This window comes from Leucopleurus acutus (assembly GCF_964270905.1).
Source record: "Leucopleurus acutus genome assembly, chromosome: 5".
In the NCBI taxonomy this organism is placed as follows: Eukaryota; Metazoa; Chordata; class Mammalia; order Artiodactyla; family Delphinidae; genus Leucopleurus; species Leucopleurus acutus.
In genome coordinates this window covers 62710011-62736924 of record NC_139147.1, presented here as the reverse complement: position 1 = coordinate 62736924, position 26914 = coordinate 62710011, and the positions used below count along the sequence as shown (strand labels likewise).

General features: G+C 38.2%; 1 protein-coding gene across 2 annotated transcripts in view; it reads left to right on the top strand.

The window, feature by feature from the left end:
* Window positions 1-286: 286 nt before the first annotated feature.
* LSAMP (limbic system associated membrane protein) overlaps window positions 287-26914 on the top strand; it is a gene marked incomplete at its 5' end in the record, with an annotated part of 646055 nt that continues 619427 nt past the window's right edge. For both annotated transcript variants that reach the window (XM_082840216.1, XM_082840215.1), the window contains one exon: window positions 287-441. In XM_082840216.1, the coding sequence (XP_082696342.1) occupies window positions 287-441 (155 nt within the window). The remainder of the gene's footprint in view (window positions 442-26914) is intronic.

Below are 26914 nucleotides of genomic sequence, written 5' to 3'. Positions count from 1 at the left end.
ATCTTTTCTAGAGGGTTTTATATTTTGTACTCTCTCCTTTCAAATTTTGTTTCTTTGACTTTTCCCCACCTCTTCTCGGGTTTTTGAGGGCTTTGTTGAGTCTCAGAGGCAAAAGAGACTGAGCGAGGGAAAGAGAGAGGCAAAGTGGAAAGGACCACAAATTGGCAAAGCCCGTTACGCCTTTGCCGTGGATGAAAGCCCTCCGTTTGTAAAGCCCTCTCGGCGAGCAGCAGGCCCACGCACGTCCTCCAGAGTAGCCCGCGACCCGCACCTCGGCGTGGCCACCATGGTCGCCAGAGTTCAGCCTGATCGGAAACAGTTGCCGCTGGTCCTACTGAGATTGCTCTGCCTTCTTCCCACAGGACTGCCCGTTCGCAGCGTGGATTTTAACCGAGGCACCGACAACATCACCGTGAGGCAGGGGGACACGGCCATCCTCAGGTAGGGCTTTCGGGCAACTTTTCTGTGGCGCTTAAGAGTGTGTGTGTTCTCCGTGAACTCCAGCTCCTGATGCTGCAGGCTTGTGCTGTGTGTGTGCGTGTGTGTGTGTGTGTGTGCGCGCGCCTTTTACAGACTGGTCGAGGTATCTGCCAGCAAATTTCAAGGGGATTCTGGTCACTGTCAAGGATCAGCAGGGTTGGTTAAATGTTGTTTCGTTCCTAGGATCTTGCTTCTCTTGCTGAGAAAGGCTAATTTCATCCATGGTGTTAGTGACATTCGGGCAGTATTTTTGCTTTTGTGATTGCAGATGCTTTGTACTTAAGAGTTTTGTTGGGGTTGCTTAACTGAGAAAGAAGAGTTTGTTGAATTATGGCGCTCAGAGAGTGGTACACAGTATTGCCTTCTCCGTGGTGTATGTGTGTTTGTACGTGTGGATACGTACAGAAAGGCTCTCGCTCTGCCCCAGCAATAGTTTGGATAGGAGACTTTCCATAAGGATCTTCTAATTGACATGGAGGGCAATAAATCAATCTTAGAACTTTGGTTGATTACTGAGCCTTTTCTGGAATGTGGATAGAAATCAACACAAGAATGAACAGAAGGAAAAAAAAAAAAAGGAACTTGCCGAATTGCTAATATTTAAGAATAGGAGTGTTAAGCACAGAGGTTAGGAAAGAATTAACCTGGCATTAAATGGATATTTCAAATTGATTATTGACCTCAGCGTCTTATCTCTATGCAGCTCTGTTAAACTCCGAAATATAATTTGGGATTGAAATTTGGAAAGGAAGAGTCCCAAGTCCTTGGAGTTTGACCCCTGTAAGGGACAGTGAGCTGGAGAAACTCAGATGGAACCTAGCCATAATTCTGTTTCTAAAGAGCTGCTAGCCTGTTTTCCTGTGTTTCTTTTCTCTCTTTCCCCTCGCCATCCACTGCATATACTCCTTGTCCTTTTTTTATAGCTTTCCTTGAATTTCTATCAGATACTAAAAATAAATAAATAAATAAATAAATAAATAAATAAATAAATAAATAAATAAATAAATGAATGAATGAATGAATAATGAAAGAAAATGTTCTCCTTGGAGATCTTTTAAAATCTCATTTCATCCAAATGAAATGACCTAGTGTCAGTCTGTCTATCTGGCTAATATTGTTCGTTGTGGCAATAAAAAGCAGTATCTGATAGAAAAGAAGCATCTAATCTGTGTGCAAGGAGCTGATAGTGCATAAACCCTGGGGCATCGGGGAGCCGTTCTATAGCAGAGCTGCCTACAGCAGCAAAGTTTTCTTTCCTTTTCTCAGAAATAAATTTGGTTGGCTGTCACAGTGTCCTGCTTTGGGATCTCTTGCCTTGTTAGAGAGGGATGTGTGGGTTGTGTGTTGTGGTGTGTGTATGTTGCTGCGGAGTATAAAAACTAAGAAAATCCTAACGTGTAAGTGCTCCTGTCTTCATTTCCTGAGCATTGCGTGATTATGAATCCCAAAGATCCTACCATCCGAAGCATATTTTCCCTTCTAGCTCTCTCCAGCCCTGTGAAACCTGCATGTGTGATTTATCCACATGGAGTAATAAGATTTATAGAGTAATTTATCTGTTTGCAGAGGGATTTGGACATGATGCAGAAAATGTTTTCGCAAACACATAAGCATGCCATGTCAACTGCTAGCATTCATATTCCCTAACATCATTAACCCTTTACAAGTGAAGCACTCTATATAAATGTATGCTATTCTTAGCAAGATTTGTTTTCACTGATTATAAGAATGAATATGGGAAAAGTGAATACTCTGGGTGTATAAGTTTTTATGTTAATGTCCATGAACTTTGTAAGGTCTTTCTAAGTCAGCATCACCTATATCTTAAGCTGTAGTTATCAAAGAGTTAGATAAGCATGTAAATGTTAATTTAGAAGAAAGAAGGTATTCTTATATTTTCGTACATTGTATGCATACAACTCTGTGTCTATGAGAGGCAGTCTTACTACATAAATATCTATATATGATATATGTGCTTCTGTGTGTCTATGGCTCAAAAGAAATGGAGTTTTTAAGCTTTACACTTTAGTAGACATTGCAGTATGGAAATGGGGTGGGTAGTGAGCACAGAGAATAAATATAGAAGCAGTCATTCCCTGGGAAAGAGAAGATAGACAAACAGAGCATGCAGAGAAGTCACCTGTGAGAGCCCATTGCTTTCCCAGACCTCACCTAATGTGCCCTCTTTTTTGTTTCCTTTGCCTTGGACAAGGCTTTATTTCTGGGTTGGTGGAGCTCTATCGGAAGTAACTATGGAGAGAGTTCCCTTTGTTTTTCGTAGCTGACCTTCTTCTCAATCTCTTTAACTGAATCCAGTAAGCTTTGTGGGTCAGTTTTCTGGTGAAGATTGGCACTCTTGCTTTCTGTTTACAAGTCTAGCCTGGGAAAGCCTTGCTTCCACTTTATTCTTGACATTTTACTGGGAGCATGAGCTTCCAGGGGAGGAGAGGAAGGAGAACTTGATTCGTTGGAAGCCACAGTAGATGTTTGGCACTGAGAAAGTGAAATGGCAAGGGGAAAAAAATCCTGTCTCAGTGAGTCTGTGGCCCTGAATGATCTGAAATGGCAACAGGAAAGAAGGGAGGTTTGTAATTCTGGTGGTCCAGTGACAGAAGTTTGGCCGACTGTCCCCAAAACATTTACCTTTACTGCCTTACTTCCATGAAACAAGTGTTTTTTGGGGGGAATCGATGCTTACTTTTGTATAATTATGATCTTTGATGTAAATGTGTATCTTGATAGGACAGTATATACTAGTCTTGGGGTCTTACTCTGTAATTTCTATCTTTTGGAAGAAAGAAAAGAAAGACTCTAGAATGAAGGTGATAAAACTAGGTGGAAAGAAAGATAATCTCATGTATACCAACCTAACCCTGTTGTTTCCCAGAAGGGATTCTAGATCTTTATGAGCACCTTTATGAGATCCTTTAAGAGTTAAAGGAAACCACAGTACCGTCTTCCATCTCAAAGGCAAAGGATCAAAGTGTGATTCACAGACCAGTGGCAGCCGCAGCAGCTCCTGGAGTGCCTTCCTAAATCCTACTGAACCAGAATCTTCATTTCCATTTGTTTGCACAGTAAAGTATGAGACACAGTTACCCACAGGACTTTACTTGTGCGGAAGTCTCAGTTGCTTTTCTGAACGGAGCCCACCTGCCTCACTGCCACCCCCGCACAAGTGTAGTAGTTCATCAATTACTGGATAAGTTTCTAGCACTGGTCCTTCCAACCCTCTATCCTTGTACCCAGGCTCCCATAGGGATTCACTTCCTGGTTAATCTTGGCAGCTTGAAACCATGTAACTCTTGTGATAAATTAAGGGAAAAGTGAAAATAGTCTTCCAATCTGACCTTTAAAATTTCATTTTTAATAGTCCCACTAACTGTATTTTCAATATTAGCAGCATATGTCTGGAAAGATCATTATAAAATAATCAATCCCAATATATCTGCTCATAAGGTAACTCCAAAAATTATATATACCTGCATATCTGGACATATTGCGTAACTGCATATGTGGTAAAATCAGAGGGTCCACACTAGTGCTGTGACTTTAAATATTTAAAATTGGGGGCATTGAAGTTGCATTTATTTCACAATTCTGACCCTATTTGATGTTTTCAGGATATTATAATACCTTTTATGGTGATAACATTTTTACCATTTAAATGTAAATGTACCTAATAAGTGTTAGGTATAAGAAACTAAGTACCTAAGTTTAAAATAGTTAAATTTTTAGTTTTTCAAAATCTTTGGTCTTTTATTTCCTTGTTTCTACAGTAGGAGAAAAAGCAAAAACATTAAAAAGATGTGATTATTTGACAGTAAAATGTAAAAATTTTGTGCAACTTTTAAGAGAAAAATGGCTTCTCTTCTTTAAAGCATCTGGCACGCCTACATTCACAAAGAAACTGTCAACAATCAAACAAACTCCTGACACAGTATGTGATTTCTCTACCACTTATAATTATTCATTATTTGAAAACAAACTTTGTGGGCATGGGTCTATAGGGAGCGTTTGAGACAGTTATGAAGTTTTCTTTTTCTGTAGTTAACTCACTAAAGGTAATCAAAATTTATTTAGGTTATTATGATACTTTAAGGACTGTTCATTGCCCATTAAGTCCTTTATCAAATATACGTGGTAAATAATGGAGTAAAGTGTGCTATATCTTGTCTAAGAATATGGCAGATTGTATACGTTTTTAAAAGGATGTTTATGCACTTAATGTCACTTGCTGTTCATTTATGTCCTGAGGAACACAGCAGACAAATCTCATGTGACAAATACAAACTGTGGTAATTTGTGTGTCTCTAAGTATGAAACACATACATACAACACAAGTTAAGGTGGTTGTTCTAGGTAATTTGACTTCAAATGAATTATTTTTAGAATCGTGGAGTGTGAACAACCAAAAATGACTGACTCATCCACTAAATCAGTTGGTGAGGGTTAAACATCTGTGTTTCTTGAGGCTGGTTCCACATAACAGCAGACTCGGGCAGAAGAAGGATTAGTGCATTTTGCTGTGGTCTTTGGGAGCTCCAAGTACAAATGTCTGTGACTCACCTGGTAGGAGGTTGCCTGATTGTGTGCTGGTACCCCTCACTGTCATCACCTGAGCCCAAGAGAGCCTGCCCTTTCAGGCCACAGTTTATGGCCATTGGCCCTGTTCTCCTGTGAATATCCTGCCTGTTACTTTGTACAACTCAGAAAAGCTAGGCTCTAATTTTGGATCTATCCTTGCATGCTACATGACTTTGAGAATGTCTCTTAAATATTTTGAACTTCAGTTTCATTTAAAAAATGATGAAATTACCTATTTTAGTTACTCTATGGGATTGTTTTAAAGAGCCCACAAGAGGTTAAAGTAGTTCACTTTGGTGAATTGTAAACTGCTACATAAAGCATAAAGTGTTAGTGGTTTTTCAACTACATGTAGCCAGTTGTTTAGACTTTAGACCAGAGTTTCTCAAACTTGAAGGTGTATCCAAATTACCTTGAGTGTTCGTGAAAATGAAGATTACCTGGCCCCCACCTTCAGAGTTTCTGATTCAGTTCTCCGGTAGGTGCTGAAATCTACATTTGTAACAAGTTCTCAGATGATGCTGATGCTGCGGGACCGAGCCACAGTTTGAGAACCACCAACTCTTGCTGCTACAAGTGTGTTCTGTAGATGAGCATCTTTAGTATCATATAGTCATTTGCTAAATCCCAAAATCTCAGGGCCTATTCCAGACCTACAAAATCAGAATCTGCATTTTAACAAGATCCCAAGTGATTCATAAGCACATTAAAGTTGGAGAAATGCTGCTGTAGAGAGTTCACAACCATGGCTGCATGCTACACTCTACTGGAGGTCTTTTAAAAAACAATGAAGCCACATATTCCCTACTCTCAGAAATTCTGATTGAATTAGTTTGGGGTGGGGCTTGGACATAGGTATTTAAAAAATGATTCTGATATGTACACTGAGTTGAGAACTGCTCCTTTACTGGTTGAAAAATCTCTTTTACAAACCATGTTCAGGGCAGCACTTACTAGACGTGTAGTAAAAAAATATAGTCATGTGTGTGGTTTGGGAAATATTTCAACAGCAAAGATGTGCAAATTCAATTGAGAGAGAGGAAAGAGATCCTCATAGATCCATTTCCTTACCACACAATCTCATCCCTACGATGTCATGGAAAATGGAGTGGATGTTAAAATAATCCATATTATTTTAATGTGGTTCCAATTTACATAATATCTCTTGAAATAGCATTAAAGCTTGACTTTTTAAATCCTGTTGTTTGTGTTCGCTCTTTCATTTATGTTAGGCAAGACACAAAAGATACAAAACAGTTCTAGATTTTCTTTTTAAAGGGAGAAAAGAGACTATATTTAGTCAAGGAAAATATCTTTGGTCTTATTCAAACAGGCTTACTTCTGTGTACTTATGTTGTCATATCTGCCACAAGTATGATTTTCAAAATATTAGCTAGATGTTTGTAGAATTCATTTCAACTCTACATGATGATGTCTACATGAAACTAATAGTCAAGTGTTTATGTCAAAGATAAAGGATTTTTATCAAGGATATAAGTTCAGAATGTTCAACAAGTAGAGTTGTCCCATGGTATCTGTGGGAGATTGGTTCCAAGACCCCCCTCAATACCAAAATCTGCAGATGCTCAAGTCCCTTGTATAAAATGGCATAGTATTTGCATATAACATATGCACATGCTCTAGTATACTTTAAATCATCTCTAGATTACTTATAATACCTAATATAATGTAAATGCTATGTAAAAAGTTGTAAATAAAATGTAAATGCTATGTAAATAGTTGCCAGTGCTCTGGCAAATTCAAGCTTTGCTTTTTGGAACTTTCTGGAATTTTTCTTCCAAATATTTTCAATCTGCAGTTGGTTTGAATCCGTGGATGCAGAATCCATGGATACAGAGGGCTGACTGTAGTCAGAAGACCAAGATCTAAACATCCTGAAATAGTCTGATCTATTAAATAAGTAAAAGTGATAGTTACTTGGCCTACTACGCATGCAAGCTATTTTTATGATCAGATGAGATACTATGTATCCAAGTGTTCTGTAAACTATAAAATGTAAGCTCTTAATAAGATTATTATCATTATATTCACAGTAGGAAATAACTTTTATAAAATTAGAAAACAATAAAATAAGCTTTTTATTTTTATTTCTATGGTTAAGTTTGGCCATTTGGTCTAAGACGGCCATTTCTTTTCAAGTCCTTTAAAGTCATATGTATCTTATAGTTGAGTTTGTTATCAGGAGTGCAGGATGAGTGAACACATTTTTATAGTCACCTGTAATCAAAACATAATCTCAAGTTAATGAGTGATTAACCTTCGCTGAAGAAAACACTTTGCTTCAGAATTTGTTAATTACTATAGGGTAGATTTGTAGAAATTTAGAATAGGAAAGTCCTTGGAGATCAGGCAGTCTCATCTCACTTTAAAGAGATGTAACTGAGAGGAGAAACATTTAGTTGGTTGTCTAAAGATTCAAGTGACCATTTGAGAACTAGATTCATGTCTCCTATTTCTCATGTCAGAGATCTTTATTCCAAATAAAGAGCTGAAAATTATCTTCTTGGTTTTCATGTTATAACATGATATGCCTTTTTTTGTTTTGAAATTGTAAGCTATTTTTTAATTTCTTCCTCATGCTTTTATGTTTCCAAATTATCTATGATGAATAAATATTATTTTTAAAGCAAAGAAAGGAAAGAAAATGAAATATGAGTTAGCCAGTGGTCAATAAATATCTACTGATCATCTACTCAATGTCAGGCACTACATCAATCACATTCAATGCAATAGGACTCTCTTCCTGAAACTTTTTTTTTTTAACATCTTTATTGGAGTATAATTGCTTTACAATGGTAAGTTAGTTTCTGCTTTATAACAAAGTGAATCAGCTATACATATACATATATCCCCATATCTCTTCCCTCTTGTGTCTCCCTCCCACCCTCCCTATCCCACCCCTCTAGGTGGTCACAAAGCACTGAGCTGATCTCCCTGTGTTATGTAAATGCTTCCCACTAGCTATCTATTTTACATTTGGTAGTATATATAAATCCAGGCCAATCTCTCACTTCGTCCCAGCTTACCGTTCCCCCTCCCCCTCCCTGTGTCCTCAGGTCCATTCTCTACATCTGCGTCTTTATTCCTGTCCTGCCACTAGGTTCTTTAGAACGATTTTGTCTTTCTTTCTTTCTTTTTTTTTTTTTTTAGATTCCATATGTATTTGTTAGCATACGGTATTTGTATTTCTCTTTCTGACTTACTTCACTCTGTATGACAGACTCTAGGTCTATCTACCTCATTACAAATAGCTCAATTTCGTTTCTTTTTATGGCTGAGTAATATTCCATTGTATATATGTGCCACATCTTCTTTATCCATTTGTCTGTCGATGGACACTTAGGTTGCTTCCATGTCCTGGCTATTGTAAATAGAGCTGCAATGAACATTATGGTACATGACTCTTTTTGAATTATGGTTTTCTCAGGATATATGTCCAGTAGTGGGATTGCTGGGTCGTATGGTAGTTCTATTTTTAGTTTTTTAAGGAACCTCCATACTGTTCTCCATAGTGGCTGCATCAATTTACATTCCCACCAACAGTGCAAGAGGGTTCCCTTTTCTCCACATCCTCTCCAGCATTTACTGTTGGTAGAGATTTTGATGATGGCCATTCTGACCAGTGTGAGATGATATCACACTGTGGTTTTGATTTGCATTTCTCTAATGATTAATGATGTTGAGCGTTCTTTCCTGTGTTTGTTGGCAATCTGTATATCTTCTTTGGAGAAATGTCTGTTTAGGTCTTCTGCCCATTTTTGGATTGGGTTTTTTTGTTTTTTTTTGATACTGAGCTGCATGAGCTGCTTGTAAATTTTGAAGATTAATCCTTTGTCAGTTGCTTCATTTGCAAATATTTTCTCCCATTCTGAGGGTTGTCTTTTCGCCTTGTTTATGGTTTCCTTTGCTGTGCAGAAGCTTTTCAGTTTCAATAGGTTCCATTTGTTTATTTTTGTTTTTATTTCCATTTCTCTAGGAGGTCATGATATGCCATTTTTTACCCCCCTAAAAAATTATGCTAGTCTCCTATGATTTGTCCCTCTTGGAGACCCGACTAGCTTCAGTGAGGTTGTGGTCTCAGTTGGCAGGCTCTCCTTTGCACAGGCTCAAAGGGTATTCTACCCATTGCAGACACTGTAGATTGTATCAAATTCTTTCAGGAAGGTAGAAGTTTTATTTTCTAATTTGTACAAAAGTTACTTTTGGCTAAAATTGAGACTGATTGTGTTAAATTGGGAGGAACTGGAAATAGATCTAGACCTGTCTCTTGGGATGGCAGAGGCACTACTGCAGGTGCCTGGGGAGTTTCTGGTGTGACATGCAGGACAAGGTCTCATGAAGCTTTCTTAGCAGGTGAGTGGCGGAGCCAAGGAAGGTACGACATGGTACACAAAGAAAAAGGGCAGAGCACGGTAAGGGGAAAATAACAGGTCAGCAGCTTTTTGTGAGCTCCCCATGGAGGCAGGCAGTGTTACAGGGAGTTCTGTCAGCTCCTAGTAGAGACTCAGCCTCAAGACTGAGGCTCAGAGAAGAAACAGAGTCCTTGTCTTAAGGGCTGGCTTGAACAGGGCAGAGAACTCAGTAATAAGGGATATTCCTCAGACATATTACCAAGATAGGTAACTTGGTCAAGGAGTAAAAGAGAGGGATGTAGTCCCTAGAACTGAAGCTCTGTGTCAAAGCTATTGTAACAAGGGGTGACATGGAGATGCAAGTCAGAGTGCTGAGCCCCATCTTTTTAAACTCTTGCTGTATAAGTTCAGGATCATAAAACCTGGTCCAGCTTTGTGAGGTAAAGATGAAGACAAGCATCTGAAATGAAGTAGGAATTGACACTACTTAGACCTTCCAGACTCCAGGTAGTTCGCAGAACCATGGACCCGAGCTCACCTGACTATCCCAGACATGTTGTTTTCCAGTATCAATCTAGAAATGTCACCAGATCCTTCAAAGGCTTCTCATCATCTACAACATGAAGGCAGAACTCCTTAGCTTGGATAACTCTCCATGACCTGCTACCTCACTGGGTCCACTAGTTCAGAACCACTTACAGTTGGCGCTCATGAGCATGCTAGTGTGTGTGCACACACAATGCTGATTCTTACGTTTCTTCATGATGCTCTCTCTGCCTGGAACCTCTTCTGCCTCTCCACCCCTCCCACCATACTTCTTTGCTAGGTTGCCTCTTTGCCGCTCTTTCAAGGCTCAAGGTTAGTTCTGGTGCTATCTAATTCAAGTAATCTTCTGTAATTTTCCCAAAGTGGGCTAAGTACCATATTTATTATTGCTGATAGCTTCTCTGCATACCTCCCCTTCAGCTTAACTGAGATACAGTTGACAAATAAAATTCCATATACTTAAGGTGTACAGAAGAATGATTTGATATATGTACCAATTGTGAAATGATTACTAAAATCAAGCTAATTGACATATCCGTCACCTCATATAGTTATCTTTGCGTGTGAGTGTGGTGAGAACACCCAAAATCGACTCTGCTAGCAAACTTCAAATATACAATACGACATTATTAACCATAGTCACCATGCTGTACTTTAGATCCCCAGAAATTACTCATCTTATGATTGAAAGTTTGTACCCTTTGACTAATATCTCCCCATTTCTGCCACCCCTCCAGCCCCTGACAGTCACCATTCTACTTTCTGCCTCTCTGACTTTGACTTTTTTAGAGTCTGCATATAAGTGAGATAATGCAGAACTTATTTTTCTCTGCCTAGCTTATTTCACTTAGCATAAAGTCCTTCAGGTTTATTCACATTGTCACAGATGGCAGGATTTTCTTCTTTTTTATAGCTGAATAATATTCCATTGTGTGTATATAGATATATAGGTATAGGTTTCATACTTTCTTTATCCATTCATACATTAGTGAATGCTTAGGTTGTTTCCATATCTCGGCTGTTTTGAGTAATGCTGCAAAGAATACGGAAGTGCAGGTGTCTCTTTGAGATACTATTTCTGTTTCCTTCAAAAATATACCCAGAAATGAGGTAACTGCAGTATATGCATACCTCAACGTAGCATTTACTACACTTAAAAATTATATTCACTTGTATCTTGCTTCAGATGTACTATCAGCCCTTCAAAGGCAGGTGTTTCATCTACTTTACCTTTCCATTCCAGAATTTAGCTTAGTACCTACAGGTGCTCAGATAAATATTTGCTCACTGAATTGAACAGAGAGGGATAGTCATACTATAAATCAAGCAGAGCAGAAATTTATTTATAAAAGAGGAAATAAATTAGGAGACGTGGATGAAGGAAGTTATGTTAGTGGTGAAATCAACCACCCCTGGAGTGATTGTGGATGTGTGGTTGAAAAAGACATAGTAAAACAAGAGATTGATTCTCTTCTGATCATTAGTAGGGTGGATTGGGGGTTTGGCTGGAGATACTTTGAACATTCCCTGTTGCAGCTACTCTATTTGAGGATGGCCTTCTAGAGAATGTCAAATAGGGTTTTTTTTTAGGAGAATCCCAAAGCTTCAGTCACAGGGGCCCAGACAAATTATGCTCCTTCCTCTGACAGATTAGCAGCTCTGACAGAGCTAAGAGTCACTCAGTGCTCCTGATGTGAGGCATGTCCACTGCCTGAAGAGTGAGCTCAGCCTCGCAGGGAGCTGTAAGAAAAGGGATATACTTTCCGGGAACTGCTGAGACTTTCTCCCTCTAGCGGTGGCTGTGGACTTTCAGGGGCTAAGTTGGGGATTTGGGAGCAGGATTGTTGTGCAACAGGTATATTCACCTGAGCTGTTCTACTTTGTTGTGAAATGAGGCAAGGGGCAGATCACTCACATTCATTTGACTCAGAGTAATTATTCATACTGAGCAATGATGCTTACCTGAGTTTTGCAGTGTAGGGTTCATTACTCAGTCCTGGAGAAATTCCAACTTGAATGTACAGTGGGCTTTGTAATAATCCCAAATTCCCTTTTGTGCATCTTGCCATAATGCACAAGGGCATTATTTGTATTAGGTCAGAGGGAAAATGCAACCCAGTTTCTCATACAATAATGCGTTAATATTTATTCCTTTATAATTTTTGATGATGCGTTTCTATATTGAATGTTTATATCTTGAAGTTATCTAAGTTAGTAACATCCTTTCTCAAGTTGTGCTTTAGACATGCTACTGTTTGCCACGCTACCTTGATAGGAACAAAAGATAACAACGAAAGTGATGCAGTTCAGTACTAAGTCATGAATAGCCAAAATACACGTGAAAATACTAAATGGGAAAAATAATTGGTTTCCTTATTTCTAATCTTTGTGTTTCTTCAGTCACACCTTGTTCTACCCTATCTACATCAGGGCTGTTTATTTTATGGGGTTTAAGCCACATACAGCTGCCAGTTTCTGGCTGATCTTCATCTTGAGATAACCAAAGATTGCTGTCTTCTTGTGTATGTTCATGGTGCAATTGCATGAGCATATCTTACGATCAGCATTTTCTGTTGCTGAATCATTAACTTAGCAGATGAATGGATTTTTCTTTGACTTTCTTGTTGACCTCTATTCTTCTGTGTATCTTTTGTGGCTGTAATCTGATGAACTAGTATCTAATATCATCACCATGACAAGGAACTGCCTAAAGTCAATAGGATATTACTAGATTAGAGAAATTTCTAGATTGAACATCAAGAGATTTAGACTTTAGTTCCACAAAACCTATTGTCTATAGAAAGTTGGGAATTAGCCTCCATAGCTTCAACTCCAAAATTGTTATAATTCCCACTTGCCTATTAAACAAAGATGTTGGTCTGGTAAAGTGACATTATGTTTTTGAATATGGTTGAGTAAATCCGATGAAATGCATGATGTTATAAATGAGATGATGATATGCTCAAATTAAAAACAATAATAAACTCCTACATTATTTTATAAATGTCATAGTTTAGGAAACAAAAATATTTTTGCATGAATGCCTTAATTCTTGTATAAAAATAAAACAATTCAAAATACAGTTCTTCTAAAAATAACAGTATGTATTTATACAGAATCTGTTATGTGTAAACAATTTGTGTCACAAATGTACTTAATCTATATTGTATAGATTTTTATTTTATTTTTAATTTTTTCAGCATATATTTATAATTATATATAGAAAGTAAAAGCATACATGTGCCTTTTATATGTACATAAAATTTACATACACAAAATGTAAATGTGAAAATTATTGTGAACTTGGGTCATAGCACACTTTAATAGGAACCTAATTAATTTGATGCACTAATAATTGGGGAAGTTTATTTCAGAAAACCAAATTTTCCAGGTTTTCAAGGATGTGGACAGATATAATATATAAGTATCACATGATCGCTTTCTTAATTGGTTTGGTTAATATGTTTTATTTTTAATTAATCATTATGCAACAGCTAAAATTATCTTGTAAGAGAAGCGAGACATAATATTTCTTGTTTCTATTATATCTTTGTTATCATATAGCCCCTAAAAAGTAAAATCTTGTAACATTTTTTCTACTTGTATTAAAGAATAGAAATTAATACTGTCTTAGCTAAATGAGAAATAACTTAAAAAATTAAAATCAATTCTTTGTGATCTCAGTTCCAGACTAAATTTCTATTTTCTTTCATTCTCAGTCACCAAAAGATCTAGTGATCTGTTAACTAGCATTCCTAGTGAAGATGAGAAACTGGCCACTGAAAGAAGAATAAGGATTTAAATTAAATTTCAATTTTTTATCAAGGAAAATGATCATAATTCTGTTTTTATATCCTTTTCAATGTTAAAGACCCAAGGCATATGAAGAAATGATTAGAGTAATATAAACAAGTTCGGCTATGAGACTCATATGTATGAAACCTAGGTCACTAAAATAACTTGATAGCATGATTGTAGAAATACTATTACTAACATCTGAAAACCTGTAGAAAACAAAAACTGTTTCACAGTATTGGTGACATACAATATTGTCTTAGTTATAAGTGAAAGGGGAAAATAATATTAACTCAGCAACAATGACAGCAAAAGTCTAAATGCTAGAATATTTTGAAAAGCAAGCAGTGATCACTAGGAGCCAACCTGGATCCCCTGGGAGCAAACTGTAACATGGTCAATCAATTTCTTTAAAACAAATAAAATTCCATATTGGTACATCAGGGAAATGCCATTCACTCTGAGTATCTGTGTTTTGACAGGTTTCTCCTGATAGACTTATGAACAGATTATGGGTCCATAATGAGCTGGATTTTTGTTTCAGTTGATTGAAGAATCATGACAAAAGAACTGATTGATGGTGGTTGTCTTTGGCCATCTTCAATATTTGGATAAAAACATAGGAAGCAAACTTTCTACTATGTGTATGACACAAAGATAAAAGGATTTTCTTTGTTGACAGGATTATAAGGTGAAAATTGGTGCAAGCTATAGGGAGGCAAATCGTAGCTTTCTATGAAAAGGAACATTATTTGTGTGTGTGTGTGTGTGTGTGTGTGTGTGTGTGTGTGTGTGTTTATACCATGTCTCATTAAAAAAAAAAAGAGATAAAGAAAGGAAGAAAGAAAGAAAAGAGAGATTAAAGAAAAGCAAAGAATTTAAGGTAGTTTATATTTTAAACAGAACATCAATTTAAATAAGCAAATCAGTTTGAATGATTTTTAAAATATGAACTTTTTTTTTTTTTATGACATAATGGAAATAACAAGCTTCTGAGCCAGGAGACCTAACTCCAATCACCTCTATCAATTACCAGCTTTGTAAATATGGGCAAATCATTTATCCTTACTGGGCCTCAAGACCTTTATTTATGAAATGAAAGGATAATAATAATATTTACCTTCTTATCCCAGAAGGTTATTATAAGAATAAAATAAGAATGATCTCCAGTTCCTGTTGGCTCTCCATATCTGTGGGTTCTGCATCCATGGATTCAATCAACTGTGGATAGAAAATACTTTTTAAAAATTTCAGAAAGTTCTAAAAAGCAAAACTTGAATTTGCCAAAGCATTGGCAATGATTTGCATAGCATTTACATTGTATTTACAACTATTTACAAAGCACTTACATAGTATTAGTTATTCTAAGTAATCTAGAGATGATTTAAAGTATATGGGAACATGTGTGTAGGTTATATGCCAATACTATACCATTTTTATATAAGGGACTTGAGCATCTATTGATTTCAGTACCCACGGAGGGTCCTGGAACAATCCTCTGTGGATACCTACAGACAGCTCTATATAGTCTACCCTTGAACAATGTGTGGGTTAGGGGCCCTGAACCTCAGCAAAGTCAAAAATCCACCTCTGTGTAGTTGGTTCCTCTGTATCCGCATCTGCAGATTCAACCAACCAAGGATTATGTAGTACTGTGCTACTTACTATTGAAAAAATACAAGTATAAGTGGACCCGTGCAGTTCAAACACATGTTTTTCAAGGGTCAACTGTATATACGTATCTATAGGTATATGTGTGCTTATTTTATAAATGTCATTTGCTATTCTGCCAAGTGGAATAGATTTCCTTGTGAAGAAGTAAGATTTTAGTCATTTTGTATTTAAGCAGAGGACAGGTAACCACTACTGAGAAATATTATTGTTATTATTTTTTAAAAATAAATTTATTTATTTAATTTATCTTTGGCTTTGTTGAGTCTCCGTTGCTGCGCGCGGGCTCTCTCTAGTTGTGGTGAGCGGGGGCCACTCCTCGCTGCAGTGCATGGGCCTCCTATTGTGGCGGCTTACCTCGTTGCAGAGCACGGGCTGTAGGCAAGTGGGCTTCAGTAGTTGTGCCATGTGGGCTCAGTAGTTGTGGCTCGCAGGCTCTAGAGTGCAGGCTCAGTAGTTGTGGCGCCTGGGCTTAGTTGCTCCGCGGCATGTGGAATCCTCCCGGACCAGGGCTCGAACCCGTGTCCCCTTCATTGGCAGGCTGGTTCCCAACCACTGCACCACCAGGGAAGCCCCTGAGAAATATTATTACAAAAAAAACCCTTTATATAGTAGAAGGTTGAAGTTGATTTCTCAATATCTCTACTACTACTATTCTGTGATATTCTGAATTTCTACTCCAGTTTATTTTATGTATGTTTATATTTTATTTTTGCTGGCATCCCTTTATAGCTTTGATTGCTTATGAAGAATTCCATTCAGAACTGGATTCTCTAATCATTTTTCTGTGGGTTTTAAAATTCATACCTTTACTACTTTCTTCCCACTGGAGGATTTGCAAACATGTCAAGAGAGAGGGGCTGCATTTCATAAAAACAGAAGATCTACTCAGGTGTTGTATCTTCCTGTGTTGAAGAATATCAAAATAAGATCTGATCTCAGAAAGATACTTTTGTAGTCATGAAACTTCATAGAGTTCGATCAGGTCAAATGGTGACCTCATTGTTTACATCTTTTGACTACCTCTATTACTTTGGCATGCATGTTAACATAGTTTTGCCTGAAGTCCACCCTGTGGCCATCTTGCTGCCATCTGAATTTAAAAATTATGAAAACAAATAAACTTATTTACAAAACAAAAACAGACTCACAGACTAAGAGAATGAACTTATGTTTACCAGGGGAGAAAGGTGCGGCGGGGAGAGTGATAGATTGGGAGTTTGGAATTGACATGTACACACTGCTATATTTAAAATAGCTAAGGACCTAGTGTAAAACATAAATAAATAAATAAAAGAAAAATTTTGAAAACAAGATTTTTTATGTTAACCTTCAGATCTTCACCCTGTCTCAAACTCTTGGTCCACATGGCTGAAATTATTACGTCATTTGCTGCCCCAAAGAGTGAAACATGATTCTACCTCCAAATCTGTGCTTCCTGTTGGCTCTCTTCCTATACCGAGGCCTTAGATACACTAGGCCTTGAACCTCTCCAATCTTTCTGAGCCCTGGAAGGACTCAGTCATCTCCCCACTAGTTGATGTAAAAACCTTCCCTCTGCTGACTCTGCAGTCTCATTAGTGATGAACTCCACTAGAATGGAAGTGGGGTAGCAGTGACCATGGACTTTATTTGCTGGTGGGTAAATCTGTTATTCTGAAATTGAGGAATGGTCACTCCCTTACTTTTCATATCAAGTGCCTTCTCCGTAAGTGATGAAGCAGCAGAACTTGAACGTCTTATTTTCTGTTCTTATAATTCAGATAACGTCTGCTGTCACTAAATATGAGGTCAGCCAACAAATGGCATCTATAGGTAAAACATGCTTCCACCTCCCGCTGAACCTGGTCTCTTTCATCAACTTCAGCATTTTTGCTTTCTTATTTTTCATAGGCATGTTTCCTTATTTTATCCTGTTTTTGTAAAATGACTACCTAAAAGTTCAACTGTTAAAATACATAAACAGCAATTACCAGGGTATAAAACCAGTCTCTTTCCTGTTGAGCTGACAGGTACTTAGCCAATTACTATGTCATTGCCTTAGCAGTATTTATGGTGAAAGAAGCATTGATGCACGGCTTTGTCTGTGGAACCAGATGACTTTTAATTACATAGTGTGGCATTTTGGGTAATAGTTTTGAAAGAGCTCAGAAAGTCCAAGCAAACAAAAGTGGAGATTTAAAGGGAGAAAGGAAAAGTCAGGGACAGGTTAGGGGCAAGCAGATGAGGGAAGGATCAGGTATCAGGATTTCAGTAGAACACAGATAGCCCCATTTCAAAGTGGGTTATCTGTGTCTAAAGGTGAAAGTATTTCCAAGAATGTCACAGTTTCCCAATGGAAAACCTGTGGATGCTAAAATAAAAATGGAGCTTGTTAAAAGATAATGACAAGGGATCCTAAGAATTATCTAACAAAGTCCTAAATATGTCAGAGTCAATTCCTTTTGGATAAAGTCTCAGTTTCATTCAGCTTTGGTGCCAAGAGGAAAGGTTTAGGCAATCAGTTCCCAAGCCCTAGTCTCTTAGGAAACTACATAATCATTGCAAAGCGTCCAGACTTCCATATATACCTTAAGCATTGTGTAGAGACATCCTATATCTCACGTGCTAATAAACTGCTGTTTTTCAGATCTGTTGTAGACTCTATTATAATGAAAAGTGCATTAAAGATTTTCTGAATATATGATAGTTTAAAATTTTGTTTTACTGGACAATTCCTCAGTTACAAAGAGGCAAGAAAATTTGTTTGATGATAAAAGCAACCTCTTATTTAGAGAGTTTGCAGACCATTCTACACTAGGTAAGGATAGGTCTACTGTACTCAGGTACGTTTGCGCATTGGCAAGTGAATCTGAGAACCTAGTGTTCAGAAAAGATCTGAGTTACTGAGGATCATCAACTGTTTTCCTATTAGAGGATACTTTCCATAAAGCCTTGTTTTCTATGCCCCATATATTGCCTGGAACAGAGCTGAACAAGTAGCAAGTGCTCAATAATAATTTTAATGGTTGGTACAGAGTGGAGTGTGTTTGTTGCTATGCTCCATTCTCTGGATCCTATATGACCGAAGGTATGGAGTGACAATAGGACATCTGTTGGACATTTTTCCCTGTCATAAGTAACCAAGAGGTGGTGAAACCTGTAGGGCCAATGAAAACACCAAAGGTGAGCAATTCTTTTGAAGTTACTTTCATGATGATTATGGGTGATAATTGCATTTCTAGAGTTGATGACCTGGCAAAACCTTTTTGATTTAGACACACCAGCTCTCAGTGCCAAGCCCCCTCACAGTAGGCAATTTGTTTAGCTGGGCAGACTCCAGTCTCTTTCTTTTCATTAGTGAAGTTGGCCTCTTAGGCATGGCATTTTCAAGAGTAATGCAAATACCTGCTTTCCTATCAATAAAGCTGTGATTTACAGTATTTAATCTAGTTGAAAGGTAAGTAAAATGGAAGTCTGCATATAGGATAAATGAAATTATAATAAAATGGCATACTCCCCAAAGTTTTCTTAATATGTAGAGTATTAACCTGGCACCCAGCCTTATTTGCCGCATACAGAGCTGCATCAATCAGAAGAATGGAAAGCGTGGTTTTCTAAGACCTCTTATTAGGGTATTGGACTTACTAGGTTCTGTATATTTTATTGGGTAAATAACATGATATTTAATCCACAATATCTCCTCTGTTGTCCTGTGTAAGACTGAATCTCTATGTAAAACCTAGAGATAGTCCTTATAATTTCTGCCTTGTACTCATCTGAGTTTCACGTTTTACACACACACTGCTATCCTCTGCATCTTTTTATGACCCTCACTTGGTTATAAAACACTCAGCTTTCATGAGTAAGAGCTTTCCCTGATTTTTTCCCCCCACAGATAATTGCCCCTTGGAGAAGTAGGGCTGTGGAAAATTAGTAGTGTTTTGTCATTAGCTTAGAAATGCTGGAATGAAATTTAAATCTTTCCCCAATGAACTATAAACTGCTCTCTCTTTATCGGCCTCAAAACTTGAGTGTGATTTAATGTTTATTCAGCATCAACAATTTACAGCCACTTCAAAAAAGCATTCTGTTTACCTAGCACTCTAAAGTTCTAAAAACATGTCACGTCCTCTCCCTAATTAGTACTCACCAGACCCTAGTGAAGAAGGAAAAGAGCACATGCACATTATCCCCACCATATACATTGGAAATAAAGCTCAGACTCTTTAAGCAAGATAATTGAAGTCACTGGCCATAGAACATGAGTGGAACACAGCTTCCTGATTCATTCTCATCTAACCAATAAATGATATTACTCATTTTTCTCTATTTTCCCTTTTTAAATCATCTATTTCTACCACCTGTTTTAGACTCTAGTTCATTCTCATCTTACACTTTAGAGAAAACTGATGCTTTTTCATCTCAGTATATTCTCCATTCCTTTGTGCAGTATTATCATCAGTTCATTTCCTATTCCCTTTCTTTAACTTACGATTGCATTTAAACTTGTTATTGTGGGAGACATCACAGGAAGGAAAGATGGTGAAGACATTAGATGTTCTCTCTCCCCCCTGCCCAACGCTAGTATCTTCTTTCTCTCTCTGTTCCTGGTGCTGTGTTCAGTGCAGGCTCTCTGTTTTCATTGAGGCTACAGCTCCTTTGCTGAATCACTGCTTTGTATTCAGCCAGGGACCATGGAGTATTCCCAGTGTATTTATTTTCTGTTCCTGAGCTGAAGGCCGGGTGCTTCTTTGTCCTGATGCCTTCTGCAAAGGAGTTTTAAGAGGTGGGGGAGGAGGGTGAAAAAGAGAAGGAGGGGGCGGAATGCCAATAAAGCTTCCTGTATCCCCCAGAGGAATGTGCATAAACATCTTTAACATTGCTTCACTCAGTGTTCTCCTCTCTGCTGCCCTTGCTCTTAATTGGATCTAGACTCTAGAGAAAATCACTTTGTTCATGGGATGGTTAAAGAAAAAGAGGTGGAAGTTGGCTGTGCTCAGTTCTGGCAACTTGTCCTCTTTGGGAATAAAAGTCTCAGATGCCAGATCTGGGGAAGTGATTCTGCTTTCCCGATCATGAGGAAATACCACTTGCCTTCTGTTGCTTTTTTTTTTTTTTCCTCTGAGAATGGGAGGTTATTTTCTGCGTCTTCTAAAAATACATAAAACTAACTTGCTAAGAAAGTGTTGGCCATCCATTTACTTAGCCATTTATCTATTTGTCCATTCATTTATTTATTCATATATTTGACAAATGGCTGTTAAACATGTCTTTGTGCCAGATACTGTCCTAAGTTGTGAGAATAAAACGGTAAACAAGAGAAATAAAGTACCTGCCCTCATGGGGCTTACATTTCAATCGAAGAAAACACAATAAACAAATATTCCAGTACATAAATAAGAGTTATAGTTTGTGGTCTTGCTATAATTGAAAATCAACAGGATATAACAACAGAAACTATGAAGGGGGTACTTTGGATAGTGTTTCCAGATAAGGCCCTTCTGAAAGAGTAATACTGAAACTGAGACATAAAAGCTGCTTGTACAAGCTTATCAGCACTATCTATTTTTAGCAGTTTTAATGAGGTATAACATATACCATGAAATTTAGTGATTATTAGCAAATGTACAGAGTTTTGCAACTATCACCACAATGTAGTTTTAGAAAATTTCCATCACCCCCAAATGATCTCTCATTCCCATTTCAGTCAATCCCCATTCCCACTCTGGACTCTGGACAATCACCAATGTACTTTTTGTGTCTAGGTGCTATCCTGTACATTTCACATAAATGGAAATATACAATATGTGGTCTTTTACATCTGCCTTCTTTCATTTAGCATAATGTTTTTGAGGATCATTCACATTGTAGCATGCTTCAGTAGTCTGCTCTTTTTTATGACAGAATGGTGTTCCATTATATGGACATACCATATTGTATTTAATCATTCACCAGCTGATGGACCCCTTGGGGCTATTATGAACAATGTTGCTATGCACATTTATGAACCATTCTGTGTACTAACATATATTTTCATTTGTCTTCCTTAGATACCTAGGATTGGAATTCCTGGATTGTATGGAAAATGTATACTTACCTTATAAGAAAGTATCCCACTGTTTTTTAATGTAGCTATACTCTACTCTTCTACATTCTCACCAGCAGTGTGATTTTCTAACAAAGAAACTTAAGTAATTATAAAACTAATTTAACTTAAAAAACCTCATTAATCTATTCACTAAACCTTCCAGAAATACAGGAAATAATCTAATTACTATAACTTCCAAATAAAAGCAGGAAATGATTTATTGAATAAGTAGTTAGGGGATTTAAAAAGGGAGGGAATCACTTGTATCTGGCATGGTCAAGAAAGTCTTCACAGATGCGTGGCAAATAAGGATCCTCCAAGGATAGTAAGATTAACTTTGTACAGATGCGGGAAGAATAAGGAAGTAGGCAATTCCAGACAGTATACTTTCATTTATTTATTCAATTATCACCAGGTAAAATACTAGAGAGAAAGAAAACATAGAGTACTTTTGGAGAATCCTTGAGTCATCTACACAGAATGGGAGACAAGGAGAAACACTGCTGGAAAGATGACATCAATATAGAATATTTAATATTCAAGTAAATGTTAGCCTATAATGGTTAGAAAGACTAAGGACAGATGTTTCAGGATGAGGAAATAGCATATGCAAAGGCAGAGACACTTAAAGATGTGTGGAGAATTCAGGGAATTGAAAGTGGATTGGTATGGATGAAGCGTAGTATGAGTGTGAGCATGAGCAATGGGGTACAAGGTGATTTTAGGAAATGGTGAATCTTGTTTGGCAAGTAGGAAGATTGCAAAGAGAAGCAGGGTAGATAAATCTGGAAATGTAGAATGTATCAGTTGTGAGTCACCATGAGTACTAGGCTTAGGATTCTGAATTTAATTTTTTCAGGCAAGGGGAAGTGATTTGATAACTAACTATCGTAGTTGTGGCTTGTGAGACAGTTTGAAGGTGGGGAAAGGCTGGCAACAGGGGTATCATCTAGAAGTGTATTGTAGTAGTACATGTTTGATGATAAAGGGATAAACTAGAGTAGTGAGTGTGGTACCAAAGTAAATAGTAAGACATGAGAAGTATCTTGAAGAAATGATTAAAAGCATTTGTGGCTGGGTGACTTCACATGGTAAAGATTAATGAGGAGTAAAAGATATTGAAATTTCAAGCTTGCAAATAATAGGAAATTAAGAAAAGGGAGCATTTTTGGTGAGGAAAAGATGATAAATTAGGTGTTCAGACCTGTTGAGTTTGAGATGACATTAAAATATCTATGGAGCTTTTCTGCTAGCAGACTAAGATAAATGACTAACTCTTATGAGTGAGATCAGTGGTGAAGGTTGGATTGGGAAGTTTTACAGTGCAGTGGAAGAAAGAATAGTACTTTAAAATAAACATAAATGGCATAAAAATGCCTTGACTTCACTGTGGTTGTACAGGAAAATGACCAAGTGAAAATCTAGGTACCAGTGAGAGGGAGAGAGAGAGAATAAACACATATTTATGAAACAAATGCTCTAGAGATGGTACAGCTTTTCAAGATTGCATCAGTGATATCTCAGGGGAGTTTAGGTTACTAGAACGACTGTGATTAGTCTCAAAGTTGTCACTCCTGTCTCTGTAGGATGTCATATTTTTTTCTCCAATGTACAGAAGTGACATGGGTCCTTGCTGTGCTCCCTCCAGCAGGAAATCCACAAGACCTCTAGGGTCCTGGTACTCAGAGACAAAGGGCAAAACTGTTTTACTAATGGAACCTGAAAGAAATACAGAAGAGTCATGTTACCCTCTTGTCATCATTTACTTATCATAATCAGGACTGACAATTGAAACAAAGAGATTCATTCCCTTAAAGCAGCAGGAAAACCAAGCCAGTTGATATAAAAAAATGGCCAGTATGTAAGCCAAACTCTCTTTCCCTTCTTTTCTCATCCCCTTGTCCTATTTCTCATTTGGTTTTCTAGTCAGCATTACCTCCAACGATCGATTCCTCTTCAGCTAGTCCCAGTGATTTTTAAGCAAAGAGAGAAGCCTACTCTTTGCAGGTGAGAGATAATCAAATTGAATATTACACAGCCCCTGAAGTGCAGGCAGCTGATAACGAGAGCCAGACTCAATATCCTGACAGATGTTGTCTCGGATTGATTAATCTCTGCTTGCTCTCTGGAGTAGCTATCCTCCAGCGTAGACAGCACAGCCCCTTGGCCCCATCCCAAATGGGTTTCCACGTGGCTGCAGATGGCTCAGAGGAACAACCCTGTTAAAAACGCAGTGGAATCTCTTCCTTCTGAGGAGGAAGAAATTAAATCCCAGCTTGTCTACCTCTGATTTGAAATCCACCGTAGTGGAAGGCCATGTTCTGGGCTTAGTTTATGGCACTCAGAATAAAGGAATAACGATGTCTCTGTTTTGAGTTTTTAGTTGAGCCAAAAAGGAAAAAAGAGGGGGACCTTTCCCTCTTGAATGTCAAGAATTGAGGGATGCACATTTTTACGTTAGAAAGAAATATGGGAGATAGAATAAATAGGATTTAAAAAAGGGAAAATAGAAAAGCATATAATTACAAGGCTGCTCCCAAATGTAAGTGAAAGAGGGAAAAACAGATTCCTTCATTCCTTCCCTTTTCTTCTTGCCTTCTCTCCCTTCCTTCCTTTGCCTTTTCCTTCTCTACTCCCTATTTCCTACCTGCCTGCTTCTTCTTCATTCCTTCTAATCTCCTTCTTTGATGTTCAACAGAATGTATCCTTTATTATTAAGGTACTCTCGAAATGGCGAGGAGACCAAGAAGGGTCCTCGTCATGCACATGGCTTCAACTTAACAGGGGACCCAGGAAGTAGATAGATCACAGAACAGCAATGTGAGAAGTACAAAACAAAGTACTGTGTGCCATGAGAACAAGAGGAAACTGGGGGAGCTTCACGTAAGAGAGCAGGTTTGTCCTGGACCTTGAAGCATGGCTAGGTGTTCACCTTAAGGGCAAGGAAAGGAGCATTCCAAAGAGAAGTTAGCATGTGAAGAAGGAGCATGGTGTATTTGAGGTAGCCTGTCAGCTAAATTCCAGCCCCATTAAATAGCCAGGTCAAAGTCAGCATGTACTCCACCTTGAAAACTGCCGCAGAGTCACCACCACCTGCCTTGCTACACTTAATCACTTAACTCCACTGTCTTCTTACTGCCATTTTGCTTCTATAACTCTTTCCAAATGTAGTATCTCAAGCTCATGATCTAGCGTTTTGTTTCCTCCAGCTCTAATCCTGGTGTTCCCTTAAAACCCTCTATTTAGCAATTACAGGTCACCACAACTGTAAGTAAAAATGCCTCACTCTTTTTCCAGTCCTGGGACAAAAGATGTATAGGCACCCACCAGGGAGGGACTGTGCACAGTGTGGAGAGGAAGCAGTTAGGTGGGTTGAGTCCTGGAAGAGTAGAGGGACGTGAGTGTGGAAAAGTAGAGAAGGCTGGTTCAGGATGGATCTGGAGAAGGAGATGAGCTCAGAAATATACTGAGGCTTGTAGGGAGTTCTAGGTGTAGGGTAGACAAATAGACTAACCAAAAATGTGAGCTCCTTGAGACCTTGTCCTGCCCAGCTTTGTGGCCCCAGCCTCCGCCCAGTTTCTGGCATGTCGAAGTGCTCAGTGAGTGCTTGTCGAATCATTTCTTTCAATAATGCTGACTGAAGGCAAGTGGCTGAGAAGCATTCCCCACACTACTTTGGTTTTACAGAATAAAGTAAAGTTATAATCTATGGAAATAAAGCCCATGTGAATTATAACTCTGCTTCTTTGAATTTATGTATGATTTCTATGCTTAGAATTGCAAGAATATACAGTGAAGCCTTTGTGAATGTCATCGCTTTAAGGAAAGTGTTTGAATTGGAATAAACATCTTATTTTAAAATTTACAAAATATACAGAATACATTTGCTCCAGCCCTGCTCGTTTCACCCACATCCCCCACTAGACCACCTGTCTTCCTTCTCTGGCTGCTTTTCACATCATCCTTTGCCCAAAGCCCTGTTGACATATTTCAGAGTCTTTCATTTGCATTCTCTGCAAGGGCCTATGTTAATTTGACATCAGCAGCATTACAATGCAGCTTGAAGGGTAAAGCACTATTATTATTTATTATGATGCTTCGAGTTTACTTTACCTGTGGGAAGTTTCAAATGCCTGCATCATGCCAGTCTGCAGTAATCATCTATACACATAATTTGAGGGCACGTCAGCTCTTTCTCCAAGACAGAGGAAGAAAACTAAGACAATCTGGGTAACTCTTCCTGCCAACATTCCAGAGAGAACAACCCCCTACCTGATCATTCTGTTATACATATTGAAAAGCACCAAGGAACCTATTTCTTGGTCCCAAGCCCATTCACCTACCTATATATATTGTAGCAAATTTAACTTTGTCCTCTGACCTTTGTCAGATTGGGCCACTATATCTATAGCCCTCCCTTAACAATATTGTGAAGCAGGAAATATTTGTCATTACCTAATCCAACAACCATTTTTTGGACACATCTCTCTATAATTCCTTACTCTACTATTTATGACCTCGACCATCATATGACCTCAGCCACCTCTGAGAGCTTCACTTTCTTCATCTGTAAAATGGTCATAATAATAACTACTGCCAAATAAAAGTCAATCTGGACTTAGATAGGGAGAGACTTAGTTAAAAAGCAAGACTGTCACAATAGGGAAAACACTCTGATCTCGGAAATCTGCAGGTGTCTCAAAATCAAACAGAAAAAGGTTTTCTTTTATAGGGTGAAGGTGGGGCAAACAGAGATAAGCAGAATCTTTGAGGGGAAGCTGGACAAGCAAGGGGAAATGACCACTGAGGTCTGGCAGGAATGCATCCCTCTGTGGTCAGCCAATTCCCAGGAAAAACTGATGAGGGGGCGAGGTCTGCTTTTTTAATGCTGCTCAGGCTTGGAGGTAAGCAGAGCACAGGGGCCTGTGGGAAGGAGAGACGCTTGAGTAAAGATGAGTCAGGAAAAGACAAAGCAAAGGGCAAGAAATGGGCAGTTGGGAACACTTGCTCACTATTGCTGAGGGCCATTGGGGTCATTAAATGGCACTGCATGTGCAAGCAGTCGAGCAGGGTGATTGCAGCCAGCACAGAGTAGAACTCAGACATCACTGAAGTTCCACAAGTCAGTAGAAGTAGGACCCAACAATTCTAGTCCGATTCCTCCCAGGCTCTGATTCCTTCTAGCACCTCAAGGCACACTAAAGAGTCTAGTCAGGCTTTCCTGTGTGAACTAGGTGAGTTTTAGCTGACATATAGTTCCCGCTGAGATGAGAAGGACTCAGGGTTGGATGATTGCTCTGTTTGTTCTAAAGAGTTGAGATGTAAGGTCTTTGAGGTCAGGCCTATATTTTTAATACATGTCTGGTGAATGAGTGAATGAATGAATGAATGA